General features: G+C 36.0%; 1 protein-coding gene across 1 annotated transcript in view; it reads right to left on the bottom strand.

The window, feature by feature from the left end:
* The window catches only part of BNC2 (basonuclin zinc finger protein 2), a 410152-nt gene that overhangs the window by 264248 nt on the left and 122529 nt on the right, over positions 1–23375 (bottom strand). The window contains exon 3 of the mRNA XM_054583184.1: positions 15946–16146. Within this exon, the coding sequence (XP_054439159.1) occupies positions 15946–16146 (201 nt within the window). The remainder of the gene's footprint in view (positions 1–15945; positions 16147–23375) is intronic.

A 23375-nucleotide genomic window follows, 5' to 3' on the forward strand; every position in this document is an offset into this window, starting at 1 on the left:
CATTATACTTTGTTTTCAAATATTGTTCACTGTCTGAACTTAATGGTGAACATTCTACTTTAAATCAGTTTGTTTAGTTCTTTTGATTATTGAATTACTGCAACAAAAATTATTTGAATGCTGATTTACCACACCATTTTGGAAAGAGGATATATGCTACTTTAGATGTGCTTATCTAGCTCAATAATAAATGACTGAATGAATGAATGAATGAAATGAAGGTAGGACAAAATATGCACTATTCAAAGATACTAAATGGTAAAATAAAGGGATTTCTTTGAGCCTTCACTTATATTCATTCTGAAACCAAAGAGGAAGTAATTTTAAATGTCTAACTTGCTTAAACAACCCAGTTGGGACCAAACAGAACTTGGGGATGGAAGAGTATGTGGCACCTCTCACTTTTGGGAAACTACGGTAGTCCAAAGTACATGCATAAATAAAAACAATTAGTAAAATTCATTGGCACTTTAACATTTTGGATCTTTACTCATTTTTATTAAATGAAAGGTAAGGAAAAGCTGCTTACCTGTGTACAGAAATTGTATTAAGACTACACTAGTACCATAAAACCAATGTAAGCATGCAAAATATAAAACTATTTTAAGTATAGTTCCTCTGCCTCAAATAATTAGTTTGATCATTTATTCATTATTCTTACATTATTTTGAATATCATTTAGTATTTCAGTTAGTAGATTAGAACATATACAAAAATGGTGAAACCCACTGTTGCACTATATTTAAAGTTAAAACCTGAGATCAGGAAGGTATTTCCACCTTTCACATTTGTGGAAGAAAACATAAAAGGAAACGAATTTTTATAAGGTATTTTTTTCCTTTAAAAAAGTCAGTTCATAATATGATTTTAAGTATTATTATAATAACAGAAAAAAATTATACCTACCATAGGAAACTTTTTGGAACACCTTGGATTTTCAAATTTTGGGGATATTATTTGTTCCAAACAATATGAAAACTCTAAAACATGAATGTAACTTAGAACTATTTTCACTGAAGCAAAGCAGTACAATGGACACACTCTGCATATATGATTCCTTCCTATGGGCAAAGCACTGATTATTTCAAGTATCGTTAAGATCCCTTTTGAAAATACAATGAGACAGTTCGTGAATGGACATTCTATCAGGTGTTTAGAAAAAATACATAATTTTGTATTCTGGAAAAGTAACTCAGTCTAATACATCCAGTTAACTGCTACAGTAGCATTATCATCACTGAGCAACAAAGGGCCGTGTGCTCTGCCAATAGCTTTAGAGTGACCTTTGCAATGCTGACTAGTCCGTCAAGTTCCATCTCTGAGATGCAAGGTATAGACAGGGAGGGTTTATTAACTGAGATAGGAACTAAAGACCAGGAGCCTCCAAAGGGGTAGGCATTAAGAACAGGGAATTCCTTTTCTTAAGAAGAGAAGCAGTGTACCATGAGATCAAGCCAGACTGTATTTTTAAAGCTCTAGCCTTCTATGGTGTAGAGACGACCAAATTTTGGAACAGCATCAGCATCTTTTTCCCCCATTAGCAACACTGTTAAGTACTGTGATGAAAACCCAACTGGGCATTGGTAAAACAGGATCAATGACTCGAGCTCTAGGAATAAAGCTGAAAAAGAATGTTGACATCATCTCACAGCTTTAATTGTGATGAGTCCTGGTTTATTTGGGGTAGTTTCCAAACATTGCTAACAGGAAAAATCGACAGAACTCCAGAGGGCAGCAACAGTGGACCAGAAAAATGAATCTGTACTGAACTGAGAAATTTCTTCAAAGATCACCTGTAGAAAATCAGTCTTTTTGATTCAAGAAAAGTACTTTTTTGATTTAAGAAAGTTAATTGTGACTATGGCCAAGTGACATGCTTAAACTTGATATTCTCTTAGGGATGAGCAGGCTTTGAAGCTCATAATAAACTTGAAATGGTTCTGTGGAATGTTAAGGCTTAATGTAGATGGTTGGTGCCACTGTCATGCCTACACAAAACTATGTCAACCTGGAAATAACTGCATTAAGAGCTCCAGGGTATTTAGAATGGAAGCCTTGCCCTTTTCAAGAATTTTACTTTGAACCATAAAAAGACGCTGCATTAAGTTTCCAACTTGTTCAGCACAGCTAAAATTAAAATACTTATTCTGGTTTAGAAAGGCATACTGTTCGCCACCCACTTAGTTCATGTTACCTTCACATTAGACCATTTTTAAAAAGTATAAACACAGTGAAGAGAGAAATGACTGCTTTAAAATAGCCTGGCATATGGAAAACTAAAACCATGTATCAAGTACAAGGCACAAGTGTTATGTTATAAAAATTAATAGCATCTAAAAAAGGTATATTATTTTATCCTCCATTCTTCACCATCCTCTTTACTTCAGTGTTTCCCTCCCCTTGCATTAAAGATATTTTACTGAAGCCCAGTTATAAAGTCTCTGAAAGTGGTAAGTCACGGCTGCGTTGATGCTGAACTTCTAGAACATGGCATACCGATGTCATTCTGACAAACTTACAGATGATTCGTAACAATCTGCACCAGTCACTTGATTTGAAATACCTGACTTACTATAAAACAAACTGTTAATCTCTGGTCTTTTCTTCAGTTCAACTCTCCTCTGCAATTCTGGAAGCAAACCAACAGCCTACCATGTTTACATCAGAGATGACTCCCTTCTGATTTGTGTCTGATACTGTCCAGTGATGCTGCTCAACAAGCCCCTAGACAGAGCCTAGGCACACCTATACCTCACCTGTAGATCATTTTAACAAGATGTTGTTTCCTATTCCCACAAAAATCAATAACACGGTGACCTTCAATTTGAAATTCAAACCAATTAATTACCTTTTCTGTTGAAAATGTTGATATCTGATTTGCCTGGAGAATTTCAATTATGAATAGATTATTTCTTTTAAAGAGCCCCTTCAGAAAATTAGATAGACACCGAAAATCTTATCTTACACAACATAAATGATGTTTCCTTGAAGCCTGTATAAAATATTGGCCTTGCACAAATTAGGATGGGGAAGTTTTCCCCTTGTGGTCCATCTTCTCCTTATGACATCATAATCAATTGCCTGGTAAATTATAGCAATTCCACAAAGATTCAGAGACAAAAATCCACTGCTTAAAGGTGAGATGAAAAGTTTTGGCTTTTTTTTAGGGTTGAATTCAGCTTTTCATCTATCTACATCAGTAACTGACATAAATCATGGGATTCTTTTTAGAATTTAGAAATCTCCCTTTCTTCCCCTGTAATTCAAAAATTCTTATTTTTCTAACCTTTAGTAAAATCCTTTGACCATTTTTTGTTTTGCTCACATTGTATTTTTCTTTATATGTGGGTCATAATGAGAAAAGTTATACATCAAAACTATCAGCACCAGAAATATATTTACTAAACTTAGTTTTTAATTATGAAAAAAAATGAAGAATTTGGTTCATCCCAGTGGGGAATTCCCAAGATGAATGATCACATGCAATGAAACTATTATCTTCATCCATTAAAATATTATCTAAAACAGAGGTTTCTATCTGGCAGCCAGTAGGCTGAATAAAGCCCGCAGATGAGTTTTGTTTGGACCACACACTTTAAAAAGTATTTGAAAAGGTTGCCAAGATTTAAAAATCAGGAGATTTCACTTAAAAATCTGGATTTCTGGCTCCTCATTTAAAAAAGAAGAGGAGGATCTCAAAACACTATGCCTGCATTCCCACCTGCCAATAATTGGCTGGAGCTAAAGAGCTGCTACCTCACTGTGGTTGACACAAGAGTTTTCTGGTCCACCACAGTCCCCACTCATTTAACTTACCTTACCCTCCACAAGGCCCCTTTAGGCAACTGCTGATCTTTAAAATGTCATCCTACTCCACAGAGAGTTTGCAGTTTGTAGAAGAAAAAGAGAAGGATATCTAAGAACAGAGATTTTAAAATACGTATTTCGTGGGCTTACACAGTGTAAGAGAGTGGGTAGCCAATTCTATCTCAAAATATAGTTGTTCAATAAAACATAAGTAGAGAGCAAAAAAAACTCATTTTCATAATTAAAAAAACTTTTAAAGCAAATCCAGGACTGATGACCTGGTCTTACACAGTGGTTCAACAAACATTCACACTGGTTTAAAATCAACCACATTCTTCTCTGCAGCCCAGAAAAGATGCTCACATCAAACTATTACTCAGATCTATATCCACTTTGTTCGGTCACATGTTAACACTTCTGCACTTCCTTTCTTGAAAGATCATGTACTTAAGTGAAAACTGACCCTAATATGAAAATAAAATACATCTTCAAGGTAAATTTTAAAAGCCAGCATTTAGGATGCATGAATATTATCACAGCAAATACTCATCTTTACTAGCTCCACATGTATGCCACAATCTGACATTTATACTTATATTAAATAGATATTATTGCAGGTTCAAATGACCCCAAAAGTCATGGCATATTTCCTTAAAAATGATTATTACCTAAAAGCAGATGTCTATGACAAAGTCACCATGCACTGTTTGCTTTTTTTTCATAACTGAAAGCAAATGCAAGAGGAAAAATCTTTCAGCGTTCACTACTCCCAATCAACCACAGCAACACAGTATTTCTACCTATTAGTGGATTTTATAAACAAATTAAAAGTACCCTATTTGGCAGAGGAAAGAATGTACCTTTCTGCTTCACTCAACTATATTAGGGCAATCTCTGACATACTGTGCAGTATAGAAATGCACTAAATAAGCTATGGTCAGATATATTCCAACTTATTAGAAATGGTAAAATTTAAATCAACTTTAGCATATGCTGTTTTGAAATTATGTTTCATCATTGGCCCACATATTTGAAAGATTATTTTTTAATTAGGTGTTTCCTTCCTAAGAGAGAAGCATTTTTCTCTCATTTTCACCTTAAGAAAGAAACCCTTGAACATATGCCAAATTTACTTCACAATCAGACTTTAATCCTAAAATTTTCTTGATTCTTAAAAACTTGAACTTTAAGAAAATAGTTCACAATATCATAGTGATCATATTTCATTCCATAACTCCCAGTAAATAGGAAAAAGAATGCTGTTAAATATAAGCTCCATAAACATAGTCTAAGGTCCAATATCTCAATGACGATATGATACATTCCTTATGGGAAGCATTTTTCTTTAATATCCATTATGTTTGAAATTTGAGCAATCAGTATCAAATGCCTGGAACTCAATTATTAATTCACTTCTCCCACCCTTTTAATATTTCTCTTGAAACCATCTCTAAGGTGCTTCCTGAAGAGATGATCCTATGGGACAGCATGCATGTAAATGTTCACATAATTTTAAAACAACTTGGTATAATATAAGACTAAACTTTTTCTCTTTCTTCTTTAATTGTATAGCTTTAGGGGGGAAAACAAAGACTTCTCAAATAATTAATTAGTAAATTGTAAAAAAAAATTAAAACATGAACTCAAGCAAAAGTATAATTCATTACATTCTTGTTGATTTATATACTTTACTTTAGAAAAGAAATTTTATGGAAAAATAAAAAACCACACTCACACACCCACACACACACACACACACACACACACAATTAATTTCCACCCATGACGACCAAAACTTTAGGCTGGTCTGCTCAGGTTTTCATCATAACAGCTGCTGCAAAGCAGTTCTAAAAGACTCCTGATTTTATTATTTTATCTGCATTCTATTGTTTTAAGAGGAAAAAAATAAAGAATGAGATAATGAATGTTCAATAACATTTAACCTGTGTTCTTTGGGGATTAAAGAACTGTGCTCACTTAACTCCTTATTTCTGTTAGTCACCAGCTTCTAGAAAAGGGTATCTCAAACTGGACTTACGTTAAGGTTCTTCTCAGCATTCTGCATTTGTTAAAAAAAAAAAAAAAAAAGATTCCAAAGATATAAGAACACTGGCACATACAGAAAAACAGGTTATCAGAGTACTCAAAAGGCAGGCAGCAGTTGGTTTATTAAGAAATCATTAAAAATAATTATTAGTACAAGTTAAAATAACATCACTCTTTATCAAAAGGTTATTTTCAATATAATGAACATCAAGCTTCTCTGGTCATGAGAAAACCTGGAATATATTATATACGCATGAATGTGGCCCAGGATGCAGGATATGAGATGGGCTTGCTATCAACAGATTAACACTTCATTTTCATTACTCTAATCTCACCACAGGTTGTGAACACTCTTTCTTATTTGAACAACAACAGTGCATGAAAAACCAGGCTGACAGGCAGGCAGGGTTTATTAAATGCGTACGTCCTTTATTCCCTTAACGCATCTCACCTGTATGAAGCCAGGGTTTGGGCTTCCAGTCCGGCTACTGAAACAAGCTCTCCCAGATGCTGGACTTCTCTTTCTATCCTTTCTCCTTAATTTATAATAAATGCCAAAAATAAAGAATGAAAAAATTATTTTTCACAATGAACTCTGTTTAGCAGAGTATAGGATTGGTAAGATATTTTAAGATTCAGTCCCATGATTACTTCCCAAAGTTGTCAACAAAACAAAATAAGAAAACAGCTGGGAAGGGAAATGATGAGACATTTGTAGTTTGAGTCAAAAAGTCTCATCTTGATTTCTCTCTCCCAGCTTAGTTCTCATTTATTTGAAAAGCAATGTAGTTTCTCACTGGTTGAAAATGACAATAATTCACAACATAAGAATCAATCTCACTATTTCCCAATGAATGGCACTGAGCTTCCCCAAAAAGCTCTGCTGAAGGAGTAAAAAGATACAAAGTATAAGGAATCATTCAAATGAGAGTTCCAAAACGGAGAATTTCTTTTTAGGGTGAGCCAATCCACATGCTCACTGCATCTGAGGCAGCCATTAACAATTGCTCAACAAACCTAGAAATAAATCAGTTAATTCCCACAGCCAACCAATGGACAGGTGTAGACTTTCGGCATGTCTGTACTCCACATGTAAGTGTACTACCATGTGACAATGTAAGATTTTTACTATTTTCCATAGCAAGGGAGTAAGTCTTTCCACAAAGTCTAGAGCCGGGCTTTGGTTTGGGTTCTTTCTGGTACTCTAATAATACTTATACCTAAAAAAGAGAGAATAAAAGAAAAGTGGTATTAGATAAAGCAGCAGATAACCTAGCTGACTCTTGAGTTAGGTTCTGACATGAGATCGACACAGAGAATGTTTGCAGGCATTCTCATTCAAGGGACAATCTCATGAACTTGCTCAGTGTATGATTATTCTCCTATATCTTGTAAGTGGCCTCGTAGTCATGTCTACTGCCCTCTGTCAGTGACAGAGGGCACAGTGATAGGCAGCTTTCTTTACCTATGCCTAACTGGTCCCCCAAATAGCCATCCTAATGATTTAAGTCAATGAAATCTTTCTTGCTTAAATTGCAATGAAAGAAAAAAGCATTAAAACTCTGTCAATGGAGGTTTTCATTTTAATATTAGTTTTGGTATTATATTAAGCCAGTTGAAAGTAATTATTTTTGGTATGTAAAGTATTCATTATCCCAAAATTTTTATTTTCAAATCCCCACTCCTCCCCAGCCCCCCAGTTCAAGCACATTGGTTAAATATGAGTCCTAAAGAACTGTCTAGAGAACAGATAGCCACTAAAAGATACCTTAATAAAGTTGGAAACTTCATGACAGTCACACAAAAGCACAGCAGGTACAATACTAAGAGCTATGTCTTTCCCATATAGAATATTTTTTAATCTTGTCATTTTTAACAATCTCTCTGCTGTGTAAGACAAGGAGTTAAAATTTATTAAATACAAAACAGTAGTGATTCTTCATTGTGTTATATATACTGCATCTTTTAAATCTCAATTTCATAATATCATACATTAATATTAGCCCTGCCATCATTTCAATTTCTGTTTTAAATGTTTCAGTTAACTCATTAAATAACTTCAGTCTCAAAGAGTCATACCTTCAACCTATTAAAGGAAAACTTTGCACATTTTCCTCCGTCTAAGGAAATGCTCTCTCCTGTGTAGCTGGAAGTTTAACTGTACAAAATTATAAGCCCAAGAATTACTTTTAAAAAAAGGAAGGGAAATAGAAAAGCAAAATCTCTTTTCAGTTAAGTACTTTCTTACACAGGCGAAGGATCAAATTGAGCTGCCTTTCAGCGCCTTTGAATGATAAGCCTGGGCCCCTGCTTACATGTTTTTATCACGCCCTTACTTACAGAAACCTTACATAGCAGAACTCAGGACAGTCCTCCTGTCAGCACTTACACACTGAGGACCACATCTGAGGGTGGCACCTCTTTCTCATAACTCTGCCGAAGACTGGCAAAAAGATGCCTTCCTTATTCAATTACTGTTACATTTCAGGTGCATTTCAATTCTTTTATATTAGGGCAAAAAGAGCCAGTGAAAGAAAGAAGAAATTCAGAAAAAGAGAGATGAGGTGAAAGGAGAATAAAGAAAGAAAGAAATCGGGTCTATGGAAACAGGGAAAAGAGAAGACAACCACGTATTAAGTAAATTGCTGCCAACCAAATAGAAGTGAGACTTAAATCATACCCCCCTCCACAACACACAAACCCTAAGACAGTAGCAAAATAACACTGCAGTCCAAAATTATTGAGTAAATAAGATGTCAGATACGCTCAAGAGAATCAGTGTTTCAATGAGTAACTTCCTACTGTTCAAGATTATTTTCATTTTCTTAACACAGAGAAATAAAAAACTGATGGGCTTAATTAAAGAAAAACAAAAGGATACTATTTTGTTGTTAAAGGATCAATTCTTTTTGTTGTTGTTGTTAATTGGAATGATGATTAATAAGCTGAGAATTTGATTTCTAACCTAGCCGGTTTGAGCAATGAATTGTTTTTCCATAAGCGCTTCCATTAAGAAAGTGTCTGTGAATGAAGAAATGATACAGGGCTCCCTCTCGTCTCTTAACCTGACTGCGGCATGGAATGCTACATAGAGGGTTTAAACAGAATGACATTGCACACTGTTCTCGCCAAAATGAACTCCACTCATAAATTTTCACCTTAGGATTTTAATGTATAACTATGAAATTTTCTAGACTTCCTACAAGGAATGTATAAATTAAAAAAGAATCAATACCTTTATTTTTTCCTATTCTCTAAACTTACTTTTAAACCTAGGGAAGAAGGCAGTACAGGTCATGCTCAGTGAGGTTTAAGTAACTTAGACATCACAGCTCCAGGTATCATTCTGGGAATGTCATAGGCACATATTAAAACTTCTGAGAGCTTGAGTTGCTCAGAATGTTTTTTCATCTCATTTTCTCACCTGTTTACTAGTTTATCTTACAGGAAAAAATTTCCTCTTTTACACAATGAGTTGCTTTTATGTCAGGCTGTTAATCCTGAATCATGACTGTTTTCCTTTATTTCCCTAAAGCTTAAAAATAGATGTCAAAGTTCCCTGAAAGGATCTTTGAACTAACTCCCTTTCTCCTCCTCTGCCAGGTCCCTCAGTAGATGAGGATAACCAAGCAAAATGTGGAAGCCAGCTGCTTTTTGGGAAATAAAAATGGCAACAGCTTTGGCAGACAGGGGTGAGATCAATCATTTTCTACAATCTTCATATAATCTTCCGACCAAGGCCTAGAGAAGGGTGGCTATGTAGTGGCAAAAGCATACCATGAAGGATACAAGAGGGTTTTCACATGGTGAAGAATTCATTCTATGCATATAACAAATCAGGCTTCCAAACCTCATGAGAAAGGAAATCTTGGAACCATTATATTTCATGTTCTTTGGACAATAACAAGCAAGGAGTCTTAGAGAAAATTTCGCTCACTGAAAAACTCATCCCATGATTCAGTCTTTTCTTACTGCTACTACCACAAAGTTCCCTGACAATACTCTGGAAAGAAAGGAGTTAATTCCTATATCAGTTCAAACACTATGATTTTCCTGTATCAGTTCAAACACTATGATTCAAATTACAGACACAAGCTAAAAGCAAATTTCAGTTACTTCTATCATTCCTTTTGATATATACGTTCTAATCAAGAGTAGCAAGTTCAGAAAATACTGCTTCATCTATAGTATAGAGTCATTGACTATTCATGTTTATAAGGAAAATCCTCTCAAAAGCTTTGTAGATTGATAAAGGTAGAGGCCCAATGTAGCTTTCTTTAAGGAATGTTGTAATACCTATAAAGTGAGAAGGGAGAAGTACTAAATTTTTGTTTTTTATTGAAGAGGATAACGCCAGCTCACTATCTGTAACGGTCTGTTCCTTAGGAATCAGCTCCCTGTGTCACAACGACCTGGCAAACTTGAATGCTTTCACTATCACTGGAGTTCTTGCAATCCTGCTCTGGCTGTGACCCATTCACTTTTGCCCCAACTTCTCAGAGATGCCTTACTCAGCATCTAATTAGTTAGGGAGGATTTGCTGCAGCTCTTAACCCTGACACAGGAGTGGGAGTATGTGCTGCTGTGGTAGCCCAAATCTGTCCTGTCACTACATTAATCAGATTTTCATAAAGGCATGTATGAATAATTGGATTTATCAGTGAATGTTAAGATACACTCATAAATATAATTATAAAAATACCTGCAATTATAGATAAGTTATCTGCACCTTTAGGGATTTATTTTTCAACTGTGGTTACTTGACTCACCTCAGCAAAAGGCTTTACAAATTACACAAACACACAGAGTATGAGTTTGCAAATGAAAGAAAGATGAGATAAATAATTTCAAATGATCACTTACTATGTTCAAATTCACTTAATGTAGTGTGTTGAAAATAAACGTGAAATGTATGGGCAAGTTTTTAACATATGCATCATACATATTTGAGATTATGTTTGTGCATGCTTTACTTGCATTAACATTACATAAATACCATCTATACAACTTACTATTTTTCCATGGCTACTTCCCCAATGAATTACAAATTAAGACAGTATCTGGTAAGTGAAATCTGCATGCTATATATAGACTTCCACAGACACCTGTCTCCATGCTACGCTTTGTATTTTAACAATTACCCAAATATTCCTATTTTGGGGTTACATTATCAGAATGGATGTTAAGAATTAGATCTGAATAAATGTCTATAGTTAACACTTCAATATAAAACCTATTATCACTCAAATTAGAGAGGGGAACTAAATAGGAGGTAGCAGCCTAGTAATTCAACAGGCTGAAATTATATGCCTCCTAATATAAATATTTATTTTAGCATCATGACCATAAGTTTGGTCAATTAAATCATTTTTTTAGTAAGAGATGATCATTAAAAAGGGAGTAAAAAGAGGAGGAAAGAGTGCAGAAACCTAGGAATGGATGATGCCTGGCAATGAAAGTCATTTTCAAAGACCGTTAACTATCAGCTGCTTTACTCGGGGCTCTGATTAAATAAGAATATACATCCTATGTTAAAAGAGTTGTCTACATGAGTAGGATAGAGTTTAAAATAAAAATGTATTGTACGAACTATAAAAAGAATCAAACCACAATATACCACTGGGCATCTGACTTGTAAGAAAAATGGTATATGTGCCTTTTAAGCTGTTAGTGAATAAACACTCAAATGTTAGTGAATAAACACTCCCCTTTTAGGGGAGAAGGGTAAGAAGTCAGACAAAACCATCATTTCCAATTTAAAGTATAGATTCAACAAAATGAAACTCTGTTTGCCTATATGAATAGAAAGAACTAAGAGAGTACTGGGAGAAAAATTTGTATCGAATATGCTTTTAAATGGATTCTGGCAATGTTATTGTATGTTTCTTACAATATATTTTATATGTCATTTCTCTGAAATGTGCTAGATTTCATATTAGTAAGAAAGTTTGCTTTACTTTGTCATATCTCTGGTAAGCAGATGCTCTGGTATTAATGTAAATCATTGATTTAATTTTTAGCTTTCTTGGTTTGCCCCTCACCTATCTAGGAAATTATTTCTCTGGTGATAACTAACACATAATGCTAATGAGAGAATCTAATGCACAATAGAAAAATGTCACTACTAATAATATTTGCATGAAGTTAAATAAAGCAACTGTAAGAGAATGTCAGACAGTGTTCTTTAATAAGACACAGTTTCACAATGAAATTATGTTGTTAATTGTGTTACATCATTGGGTGAATCCTAAATTACTACATAATGATGCACAGAGTCATTTATAATTCTAACTTAGTATTTCACTCATGTCTGAAAAGAGACCTTATTAAGGAATCCACATTTTATTTGAAAAGGTTAAATACACCTCACCAATAATTAAAGGAAAATGCCTCTAGTAATGTAAACGTGTAAAACATGGGCTTAGCCATTTACCTGTTACGGTTTCATTTCTGAAAAGATTTCAAAATATATCAGACTATTGCATCACTTGAAGTACTTATAAAGAGTTTTATATACCAGTCTCTCAAATACACGAAACATTTTAGAAAAATCACCTTTAAAAACCTGATTTAAAAAAAAAAGCTTCAAAGCAGGCCTTATTTTTTGCTTTTAACAAAAACTTCATGAGGTAAAAATGGGTAAAATAACATTCTAGACTCTAGGAGATCAACAGAGAAGATGAGCAAAGGGTTTCTGGTCATTCTCGGCCTGTCACTGATCAAAGTAAACCAAATAAGAACTCCCCTTTACAAAAGTCAAGAGGCATGCCCTTTAAGGTTATCAAATATTTGTCTGTATGGAAAAAAAATCATCCCTTTTGAAAAGATCATAATTGAATATGGGAAAAATGTAAGGAGGCAGAAAAATGCACTCAAATTATTATATCTCTAACTTTAGCAGGACATACTTAATTCTACCAAATCTAAATTGGCTTCATATTGTGGTATCTTTTTGTTAGTATTAGACAAAGTGAAAGATTTACGTATAAGCAGATCCTACTTTGCTCATACAAAACAACAAAGATTTTCATATCTCTACTTCCTAATTTACCTATAAAAGAGACAAACCTAGATTATTAAATTTCAGTATTCATGAGACATTTCCGACTACAAGTTTGGCTGTAGTTAAATAATACTGGTGGTGAATTCTCTATAACTCAGTTTTGAAACATACTAGTCAGTCTTCTCTAATATTTAATGAAATGATCAGGCAAATCTTACAGTTTTTATGTTATTCCAGAAAACTCTTGAGATAAAAAAACATACCAAATAAAATTTATTTCATGAGCTAAATCAGGTTTTTTCCTTAGAAATTAAAATAACAGAATAACCTTTTTAATGCCTTAGCAATGAGATATACAGAATTCTACATTCCTGATTAAACTGGACAAACTTTTACCTGTAATAAGACAAAAGCTGGCTTAATGTTTATATTGAAACTAGCATTCCTTGAAACTGTTGGCTTCAAGAGATACCATTTTAAGAAAAGTGTCTTTCTTGTGCACACATACACATACACACACATTTTGAATCAGCACTGCTGACGAAATATAGGTAAGGAAAATAAACATATTAAACATATACTGCACATATATTTTTAGATTTATACATAGTTTGAATTTAAGTTTATACAACAGTTATACAAACTAAAATGTCATCCTTAAGTAGAAAAAAAAACCATGTAGACTCATACTTCTTTTACATGCTTTTCAAAAATGCACAGGAAGTAAACATTTAGTAACCATAGCAGAAAAACGGGGGGCGGGGCGGGGGGAGTCGCTGACTATATCAAAACCAAAAAATAACATATAGTTGAATCGCAACATTTTTTAAAATTGTGATTTTTCTCCCTTTATTGTACTACTGTTTAGTAAATAGTATATACTTAGTACTATCATTTTGTATAGCATCATTACACATAAACTACTTCCCTCTATTTCTACTCTGTTTATATAGTCACTGAAGCTTACTATTACACATATATACACACAGGTACACACAAAATAGATCTTTTTATATCCACACAGTCAAATAGCTGGATCAAAGATATCATAATAGCTTAGTTGTACAAGTTTTTCTCTCTGAGTGATTTCAAATTATTTTCCTAATTCTGATCCATCATTTATATAATTTTTTAATTTGTTTTTTTTTTAGCTAAAATGTTTTCCACAATTTAATGTCTCCTTAGATTCAAATCTACTTGAAAATGGGCTAGTGCCAAAGAAGCAATCTAACACCATCTCTGTGGTTCAATAGCCATTTATCAATTGATCATTATCTCTATCTGGTTTTATTAACTCTTTTCTAGCTAGAGGGAGACCTAAACCAATCTTCCCTTCCAACACACACACACACACACTCGCCCCCCCCCCCCCCCAACTAACTCACACGAAACCCTGAAGGTAACAGCTAATTTTTAAAGTGTGGCACAAGCTATTTAATCCTAAGGTCAGTGAAAACACACTCCGTATTCCAGCCAGGAACAGAGCCACCCAGACAGGGATATGCCTCAGAAACACATCTCAAAGCACACTGCAATGACAAGGAGTTATCTCTGGCAAGAAATGAACTTAACTTGCAAGAATGGGAAACTGCACATAAAGAGTTGCTTATTGGGTTTATGTTGATTGCATTTAAACCCAGCTTACTGTATCAGCAGTAATCAGGGTCCCTCTACAGGATATGTCAAAATACACCTTATTCAAATGCATCTCTCCTATCTAGAACTGTGCGACAAAACTGTTCACTAGTTAAATACTACAAAACCCTGGCTCTGTGCACAATCTTCTGCAGATGTATTTCTAAACTGCGGAAGTTTACAGCCTAGTAATTTTTTTTCTTTTCATTATCAATACTTTAAAAATCTAAATTAAGTCAATAAAGTATTTAATCGTCATGAACTCTTACAAACAAAACTGGTTTCTTAAAGACAGCAGCTGTAGTACTGTCTAGATGAGTTAAACAATATTAATTTCCGAACCGTCATCTGCTTAAAGTCCAAGTATTTGTCAGTAATACTTTCGTGCTGTGTGGATGATAATATCATACTAACTCTTGCTTTGTGTGAGTTTGGTGTAGGCTTTTGAAAATCAAGACATGTCTAGGAGGGAGGCACCAGGGAACTTCCCTCCCTCGCTTGAGCACAGTCCAAGAGGAAAGTTTCTCTTGGTTGTTTCCCTTTGCTTCCTCTCACCCTCGCTCCCCCTCGGAGCCGCAGAGCCAGCAATTGTGCAAGAGGAGCCTAGCGCGCAGGGCGCGTATCACCGAGCGCACGGTACAAGCCACCGGCTCCGGTGATTAATTATCAGTAGCCGCTGGCCTCGCATAACACCTCGGCTTTCTCGGCAGAGCCAGCACACCCAGCCACCGCCAGCGTGGCTCGGACGGAGGAGCGGCTCTGGGGAGGACGCTGAGGCTGCTCCGGAGCGTGAGTGTGCCGGCGGGCAGGCAGGCGGGCGGGCGGGCGTGCGGAGCCCGAGCCGGCGGGGAGCGCTGGGGCAAGTGTGCAGGCAGGCGGGCGGGCGGAGAAGCTGGGACCGGCCGGCACAGCCCGCTATGCCCGCCGCCTCTACCCGCCGCCTCCTCCGGCGACTCTGGGCGCTGGCAGCGATTCCTGCACAGCCTGCTGTCCTGAGGTCGGAGTCCGCTGCTTCCAGCCCAGGAAGTCAGTTGGGCTGTGCGGAGGGGCCCCTACATTTTATCACTGGTTGGAGAACCTCCTCTGAGATAGACACTTTGAGGAACTGACTAATATAGATGGAAAGATACAGTTGTTGGGTGGTGACTTTTTAAAAATTTTCTAACAGAAAACAAATTAAATAAATTGTCTTTTCTTTTCTCAGGTTGTACTGTGAAACTTTGCCACAAATGCCTTTGCTTTCTTTTACTTTAGTATCCTTTCCCCTTTCTTTTAAGGAGCCCTTAGGGAAACCATGAAGTAACCCTGCACATTCCAGTAATACAGTTATGACAAAACAGAGCCCAACTATGAACTGATCATTTTTTTTTAAATGTTAAGAAAAACACCACAAACAAAAGTGCACATAACAATTCAAGATTTCAAAAAAAAAAGAAAGAAAGAAAGTAACTTACCTGTTGGGACATTCTGAATAAAAGGTTAGTATCAGCGTTTTGCCATGTCCCCATGAACCCTGGTTCAGCCGCAGTCGTTCTGGTTCCGAACTGCATGGAGTTGTCAGTACAGGAGTCTCTTAAAGTCAAGTCTCTTGCCCTCTTTGGCTCTCTGTCTCTCTGTGTCTCTCTTTCTCTCACATCCACTTCTGCCTCTTCTGACTGAAAAGTGAAGGTGGATTTTTTGAGCCTCTTGGCAGCCAGTAGCAGGAGTGTAGTGTAGTTAAGAAGCTGGCTGAACTGTGCATTTCATTTGGGAAGGGGGAGATTTGGGGGAGGGAGGGGGTCAGAGCTTCTTTCGCACCTTCTGCACAGATACCCCTATCATTTATGCATAGATTGTGACTCCCCGAGCTTGCCTTTTTGCTCAGTTTAACAGCTGCCTGTCAGGTGTGCAGGCAGCACTGGAGACCCAACCATCAGCTTCAAACTCTCAGCCACTGCATGTCATTGGATAGCAGAGCTGAGAGTCAACTGCACTGTTCCACTGTCAGGCACCAAATGACACCCTGCACTAACCCCTCTCCAGACACACAGATAGATACACACTTCTGCACTCCCCAAGCAACACCATGATCACGGAAGGACAGTACATGTGGCAAGGAGAAGCTAGGGCCCTTCCTAGGGAATTTTTCCCAACAATGCTTTCAGGTTTAAAACATGCAGTACCTGACATCAGTCTTTGCTTTTAACATTTGTACATCGCTATGCTTAAACATTTTTTTTCGAGCTATACTGGAAGAAAGAAAAATATTCAGATGTTAAGAGAATGTAAAGTTGGCTCAGCTGTTGTCTAAATGTTAACTCCTCAAAGTCATATAGTAACATGGTAGGCTCTTTATAAGCACATACAGAATCCCAGAGAAAATAGTACACATAGGGACATAACTTTACACCCTAAGAAGTAAGTAAATAAACCTAGCAGTTCTTAACATAGAAGATGCACAGTAAACATTTGCAAAATACATACATATATACTACTTAATATCCAGTTCCTCAGGTCATTCATTGATTACTAAATTGGATGTTAACTAATAGGAAATTGAATGGCAAAGGAAGAAATTATACCTTTCCTTAAAGCTCAAAATTGGAGAAAAGTCCTTTGTTAAAGTTCCTGAATGAAGCATTTACAATATCCTTTAAAATCATAAAAAGAAAAAGATGAAGAAAAAAAGCCTGTCCCATTTCAGGGAAAAAGTAATGAATATAAAAACTCCATTTTCCATTCAAGATCTCTAAAGAAAATTCTATGATGTTTTCCTGCATGATAAAATACAACCTCAATAGCATGTCGTATTTTTAATTAAACCGGTTTTTAAAAGAAAACATCTATTTATTAGATAGTGTTTATCTACCTTATTTATGGAAAAGCAGAACTGAACAAAATGCACTGTACATAAACAGTAACTTCAAAATGGAAAGCTAAATTCATGTCATCTCATAAAAGTAGTCAGCAGGAAAAAGCCATCCTTCCTAAACTTAAAATGTAAGGAACATTAATCTTCAACCACCTACAAATATCGAGGACAAATGTACCACTCTCCTTGCTCCTTCTTAACTGAAGAATAACAATAAACCTTACTCTCTGAAACAACAAAAGAAACAGAAAAGAGCTTCAATGGCAGCTCTGTGTCATTAGTGGACAATGAGAAAAGATGAGAAAACGTACACTATGTTGACACAAATGTGCCTTCCCCTCTAGAACCGACATCTCCTGAAAGCTTTTCTGTTAAACTTCCCTCCAGTTCACCACCATTAAGCACAAAAAAGTCTCAAAAGCAGCAAATTCAATATCTGAGAAGAAGCAAACAAGAACCCAAAGAATTGTTGCCTTAAAATATATTAAGTCCACCTGTGGTCAATAAAAATATTCTTGAAGGGGGAGGGCAGGAAAAGACCCTATGAGTCAATTGTCAACAGTGACTGTACCTTTACAGCTAGCTATTACCCACTTAAACTCCCTCTAAAATTTGCTAGCCTCTTGATTTCTGAAGTGGCACTCAGTGCCTCAGTCAAGCTGCCTGCTCAGCTCCTGACCTTCCCACTAATGGCTGTTATTTGTGGGAGGCTTAAGGACACTGTCAATAGCATGCTTCCTCCTCGCTCCTCTCAGGCTCTGTTGTATCGCTTTGCCTGCGTGTTCTCTCTCGCCTGCCTCTTGCTCTCTCTAGTTCCCCCCTCCTTTCCTCCTCTCTCCTTCACACCCTCTTCCTTTTCTGCCAGCCCCCACCTCTTTCTCTCAGTCCAGCAGTCTTCTTCTTTCCCTGGTATCCTCCCCCCAACATGCATCTCTCTCTCTCTCTCTCTCTCTCTCTCTCTCTCTCTCTCTCTCACACACACACACACACACACACACACACACACACAACGCAAAAATCAACTGGCATGCAGCAGCAAGCACCTGCAGTAATAGACTCTTTTATTAAAACTGTTATTCTGCAAGACTTGAAATTCCCTGTGGACCGGGCCATGTCAAAGCCGATATAATTAACTAGAGGCTCAGCAACGGATCAATTACCAGACAAGCAAGTGATAGTGAAATCAATGAAAGATCATCAGCCACATTATCAGTGTTGCAACTCATTAGGGCAAAACTGAGAAATGTGCTCAAAGCGAGCCCAAGCAAGGTGGCATTACAAAACAAAGGGCTAATTTGGAGACCCTGCTGTGAACAATCTGTAACAGAATTAGCCTTTTTTCCCCCTAAACTGTGCAGCTCCGTAACTAAATGTGACAGACAGAGAAGCAGTTTATTAAGACACCAACCCCAAGTTTATTTAGTTCATAAACTCTCTCCTAGAAAATCAATACAGTCTGTACAGGGTTATTAGGCTGACTAGCTAATACATCCAAATCTAGTCTGCTCGGCCAGCAGTCTTCTGACAAAATGCTACCGAGCATAGGCAAACTGAGCTATTTCAGATATCAATGTCCGAGGTTGTTCTAGATGAAACAGGTCTGCAATGTAACTAGTACCTGCATATTATTGTCAAGGCATAAGCCTCAAAATCACCGGGATATCCTTCTAAGGTTCGAAATATTTCTTCACAAAAAATCTGTATCAGAGTACACTATAGCTTCTAAATGGACTTGATCAAAGGAAAGTCTGACTAGATTGTAAGACTTGTTTACAAAGACAACAGGATTTATTACAATAAGAGACAACAAAATATACCTACAAGGCACAAAAATGATTCTTTAGTTTGTCCACTGGCTTTACAGTCTGATGATTATGAAACAACTATCTGGAATCATTTGTATTAAAGTTACTTAAAACTGGAGTGGGGGGTGGAGGCAGGTATCACTTCCACTGCTTTTTTGCTGCCTTGATTTTATGTATTTCAGGTTAAAGAACTGCAAATATTAAAGGCTATGTGTAAGCTTTTCCATGTTTACTGATAATGAGAGATGTACCTTAGAAATTAAGAAGTACACCAATTAGGTCTAAATAGTGCCCAAGTTATTATAGACAATATGAGAATGTGAGTATCTCCACCTCATCATAACACAGAGCAGAAATTCATTTACACAAAGTAAGAAACTCATATGCAGTTTACAATGTTAAAATAGACTGGAGAACTAAAGGGGGAAAAAACATTTTGAAACTGATTTATGATGTTTAGCATTTAAAATATATTTTCAAAAGATTTCAATAAAGTCAAATTTATAGATTTCTGTAAGTCAACATTTTGCTCCAACTTTTGAGCTCATACTTTACTTAAGCATTTCATAGTTCATGCTGAGTATTCTGTAAAAAAGTTAGACATATATATTCTAAACCTATACTATAGATTCCAATGTTCTGGGTAGTAATTAAAAGTTTTAATTACAGAGAAATTTTATCTTTTTTAATCTTTTTGCATATAGCTACATACTGTGCATGTACCCTCAATGAGATCCAATTAGTTGCAAAGAATTTGCATTTCAGTTAGTGTGGGATAACAAGACTATAGGGAGGCACAGTGCAATTCCACTAGCAGAATAAGCGAGTGTGTTCGTTCTTGTTGGCTCTGTAAGCAATAATTCCCACAACTAACTGTTTAAAATGTTACTGATCTTTTCATTATTTGCGTATTGAAGTAGGTTTAGGTTTTCTCCTCCATTAAAAAAAAGAAAAAGTCACACGTTAGTTCAAGTAATCAGCCCCAATGAATACTTACCTGAAGGAACAAATGAGCAACGGATTTTGTTTTTTGTGTGTGTGTCTGTGGTTTTACTTTTGTTTAGGGAAGAGGAGATATCCCGTATTTTTTCTTTTCTTCTTAATACTTATTAATAATTTCTCTGAAAGTACATTGCTTTTTTAAAATAAATTCCATAACTGTGAACAGGGAGACCTCATTGAGACAGTTATATGTAAATGTAAGGTTTGGTGATAAAGGCGTGCATTTAGTACACTGAGAAAGTCCTCAAGAATTTTCATGTTTTTCTAGCTCTGTTTGTAACAATGTAAATCCTAAGCAAATATAAAATAAATGTATAATTTATATACGCCATTTAACAAGCATCTCTAGGACTTCTGCTAGTTCACAAAACAATACCTGTAATTCCCAGGGTTCAGTTCAGCAGCTGTTAACAGATTCCGTAATCTGTAATGACAGTAAACTGGCCTTTGCTCTTCTTTTATTCACTATTCATTTTCAAAGCTTGGTTAAGTACTGAGCTGGGTTAAAGATCAGTGGTTTTTCATGTGACACATGCTGGTATTCATCTAATGGCTTGTTAAGACAAAACTGTCCCTGTTCTTGCCAAAATAATAAAAATGATGTTCCACATCACATGACAATCAGCACTTCCTAATGGCAAAACAACTCAAGCTTTTGTAATTCATTTATTTTATAGAAAAATTTTTAAATAATTCACTCTCTAATCCTATATGTGAAATTATGTTGTCATTCTCAAAGGAGATTTTTTAAAAAAGTTTTAGCAACTCTTAACTCTAAAGCAACATGTGAACTAGTTTATGATCAAATTAGACTTTACTATATAAAAATAAGGTGGAAGCTACAATTTTGTATGGCATTAAGTTATATAACTTAATATATGCAAATTATGCAGAAGCAGCAGGCTAGGCCCAGTGACAGAGGTGGGGGAAACCAACTGAGGAAATGCCATTTCTCTTGAGAACAAAGTATGGGACTTGCTTTGCAACATCTGTTGGGCTGTGTGAAATATTAACAGATGTCTTAAGTGAAAAAAAGGAAAAAGAATTAATAAAGGAAACCTCCTCTGAACAGATAATCTGCCCAAATTTCCATGTTGCTGAGGAAAAAAAGTTGACAGCAACTTTTTTCCCTTGTGAAACCTGCCATTCCTACTTTATTGTATAAAGGTTGTTTTCTACATAAAATTAAGGGGGAACATTTTTGACTCACTATAAAGAAAAGAATAAAGAAAAAGTAAAACTAACTATTTCAAGGGAGGTTTTCCCTTGTGAATAATTATATCATAACCTAAGCTTGTCTGTTTTCCCTTGAGTCACATATGTAATATGATGGGAGGACAGTGAAAAGTTCACCCCCAAAAAAACACTAAAAAAGATGAAATATATCTGTACTGTGCCTTTATGCTTTGGGGAAAAGGAAGGAAGGAAAATTACAAAGCAACTCTTAAGACAGAGTTCTGATGTGAACACATCTCCATGCATTAAGGTACTAACCTTCACAATTAGGAATCACCTATCATTTATACCTAAATCCTTGCTCTCTCTACTGGCTCCTAATTTCCCTCTGCTATCACCCTTATAAGGTATGAAGCACCCCTCTTTCAACAGTCAAGGGTTCCATAGCAATGAAGTCTGAAAATCATAAAGAAAACTTTTGGATTATACTAGCTGGATCCCTGTATTTAAATTTTAAGAAAACTGGAATACTTTTCTTAGTTAACAATTCCCATTCATGTTTCAATTTATTAGATGACCTAGGCAAACCTGAGTGCAGCCACCTTTAATCCAGATTTAAAAAATGACGCATGCATGCCAACCACTGAATCTAACCTGGTGCTCACTTGTACATGAATGAAGTGAACTATGCACCTGTATTCTTCTATAAATCTTTTTCTTGGGAGACATCTATTTTATTGCTTATTCTCCAAAAACTTGGGACATAAATTTAGGTTAAGAGCTCATGCATTAACTAATTCAAAATGCAGTTAAGAATTTTGACATATTCAAATGAAGGGGGAAAAGTTGTACTGTCCTCTTCTCATTATCAGTCTTAATCACTGGTCCCTCTTTCCTCTATGTGCGGCTGTGTTAAAATCGCACATGTTACTTCATATTTACAACTATACCTTATTCAGATGACTCTGGCAGATTGGGCTGGGGGCATTTCAATATACAGAAATGTCAAACAGAATAGTCTGAAGATTTCAGGGAACAAGATGAAGGTCCATGTTGTCAACAAGACATGCATGCACACTTTTGGTTTTGCATTAGATTGTTTTTGCCAAAGCAAAATGCTCTGGAGTTTATGCACAAGGATACCACATTAGAACATATGACAAAAACAAAATACCTGCTGTACCCCCCCCCCGCAAAAAATTGATCACCTACACTGAGAGAGAAATCCTGTGTACTGAAAACATCATTGTGTGACCTCAAACTAAGGGAGGAAAACAGACCTCCTAAAATAAGGTATGAATAGGATACAAGTTTACATCACTTTCAACAGCAGCAAAACATCCCTGTAAGCAAATGCTACCTAAAAGCTTCATCTTCCTATGACACTTCTCTCTGTACCAACTGGAACAATCAATGTGATAGGGCATCTACTGACAGCTTCATCAGGGGCTCAGTTTCAGAGAAACGCATCAAGGACCTCCAAATGCCATGATCTCCTAGATACACTATGAAAAATAAAAAATAAAAAGGTTTTGGTAGGGTGTAGTAGCTGAAGTAGGGTATACAATGTGAGGGAAATGATGAATCCATAGGATCAAGACATTTGCAGATGCCCAAGTATCTGAATTCAGCATGATCTGCAGTCTCCAAAAGATCATTTTACTACCCTCTTTTGGTTTAAAAACAGAAAAGTGACTTTATTCATCTTTTCTCAGGTACAAATGGTGACAATGGCTTCTTCTACCATAACATAAAGTCAGTGTTTTATGAGAAAATCTTCTGGAAGAAAATAACCAGTGATGTGTTTCCTTAAATGAGTATCAAAAAACATGCTGGGGAGCAAAAGTGGGGAATTACTTTTGGATGAGCATGAATAGCTGCAAGGATTGTAAACATAGTATTAATTTCTTTATTTACTTCCTTCTAAAATCTGCAGACCGAGAAGCCTGAAGCTCCAGTGAAAAAAATCATAATAATACTTTAAATTACTGTCAGGAAGAAAGATTGAGATTCACAGACACCCAGGAAATCCAACACTGTTTTTAGAATT

This window comes from Pteronotus mesoamericanus, unplaced genomic scaffold (assembly GCF_021234165.1).
Source record: "Pteronotus mesoamericanus isolate MK-2021 breed Mesoamerican mustached bat unplaced genomic scaffold, CSHL_Meso_final contig_73, whole genome shotgun sequence".
Taxonomy (NCBI): Eukaryota; Metazoa; Chordata; class Mammalia; order Chiroptera; family Mormoopidae; genus Pteronotus; species Pteronotus mesoamericanus.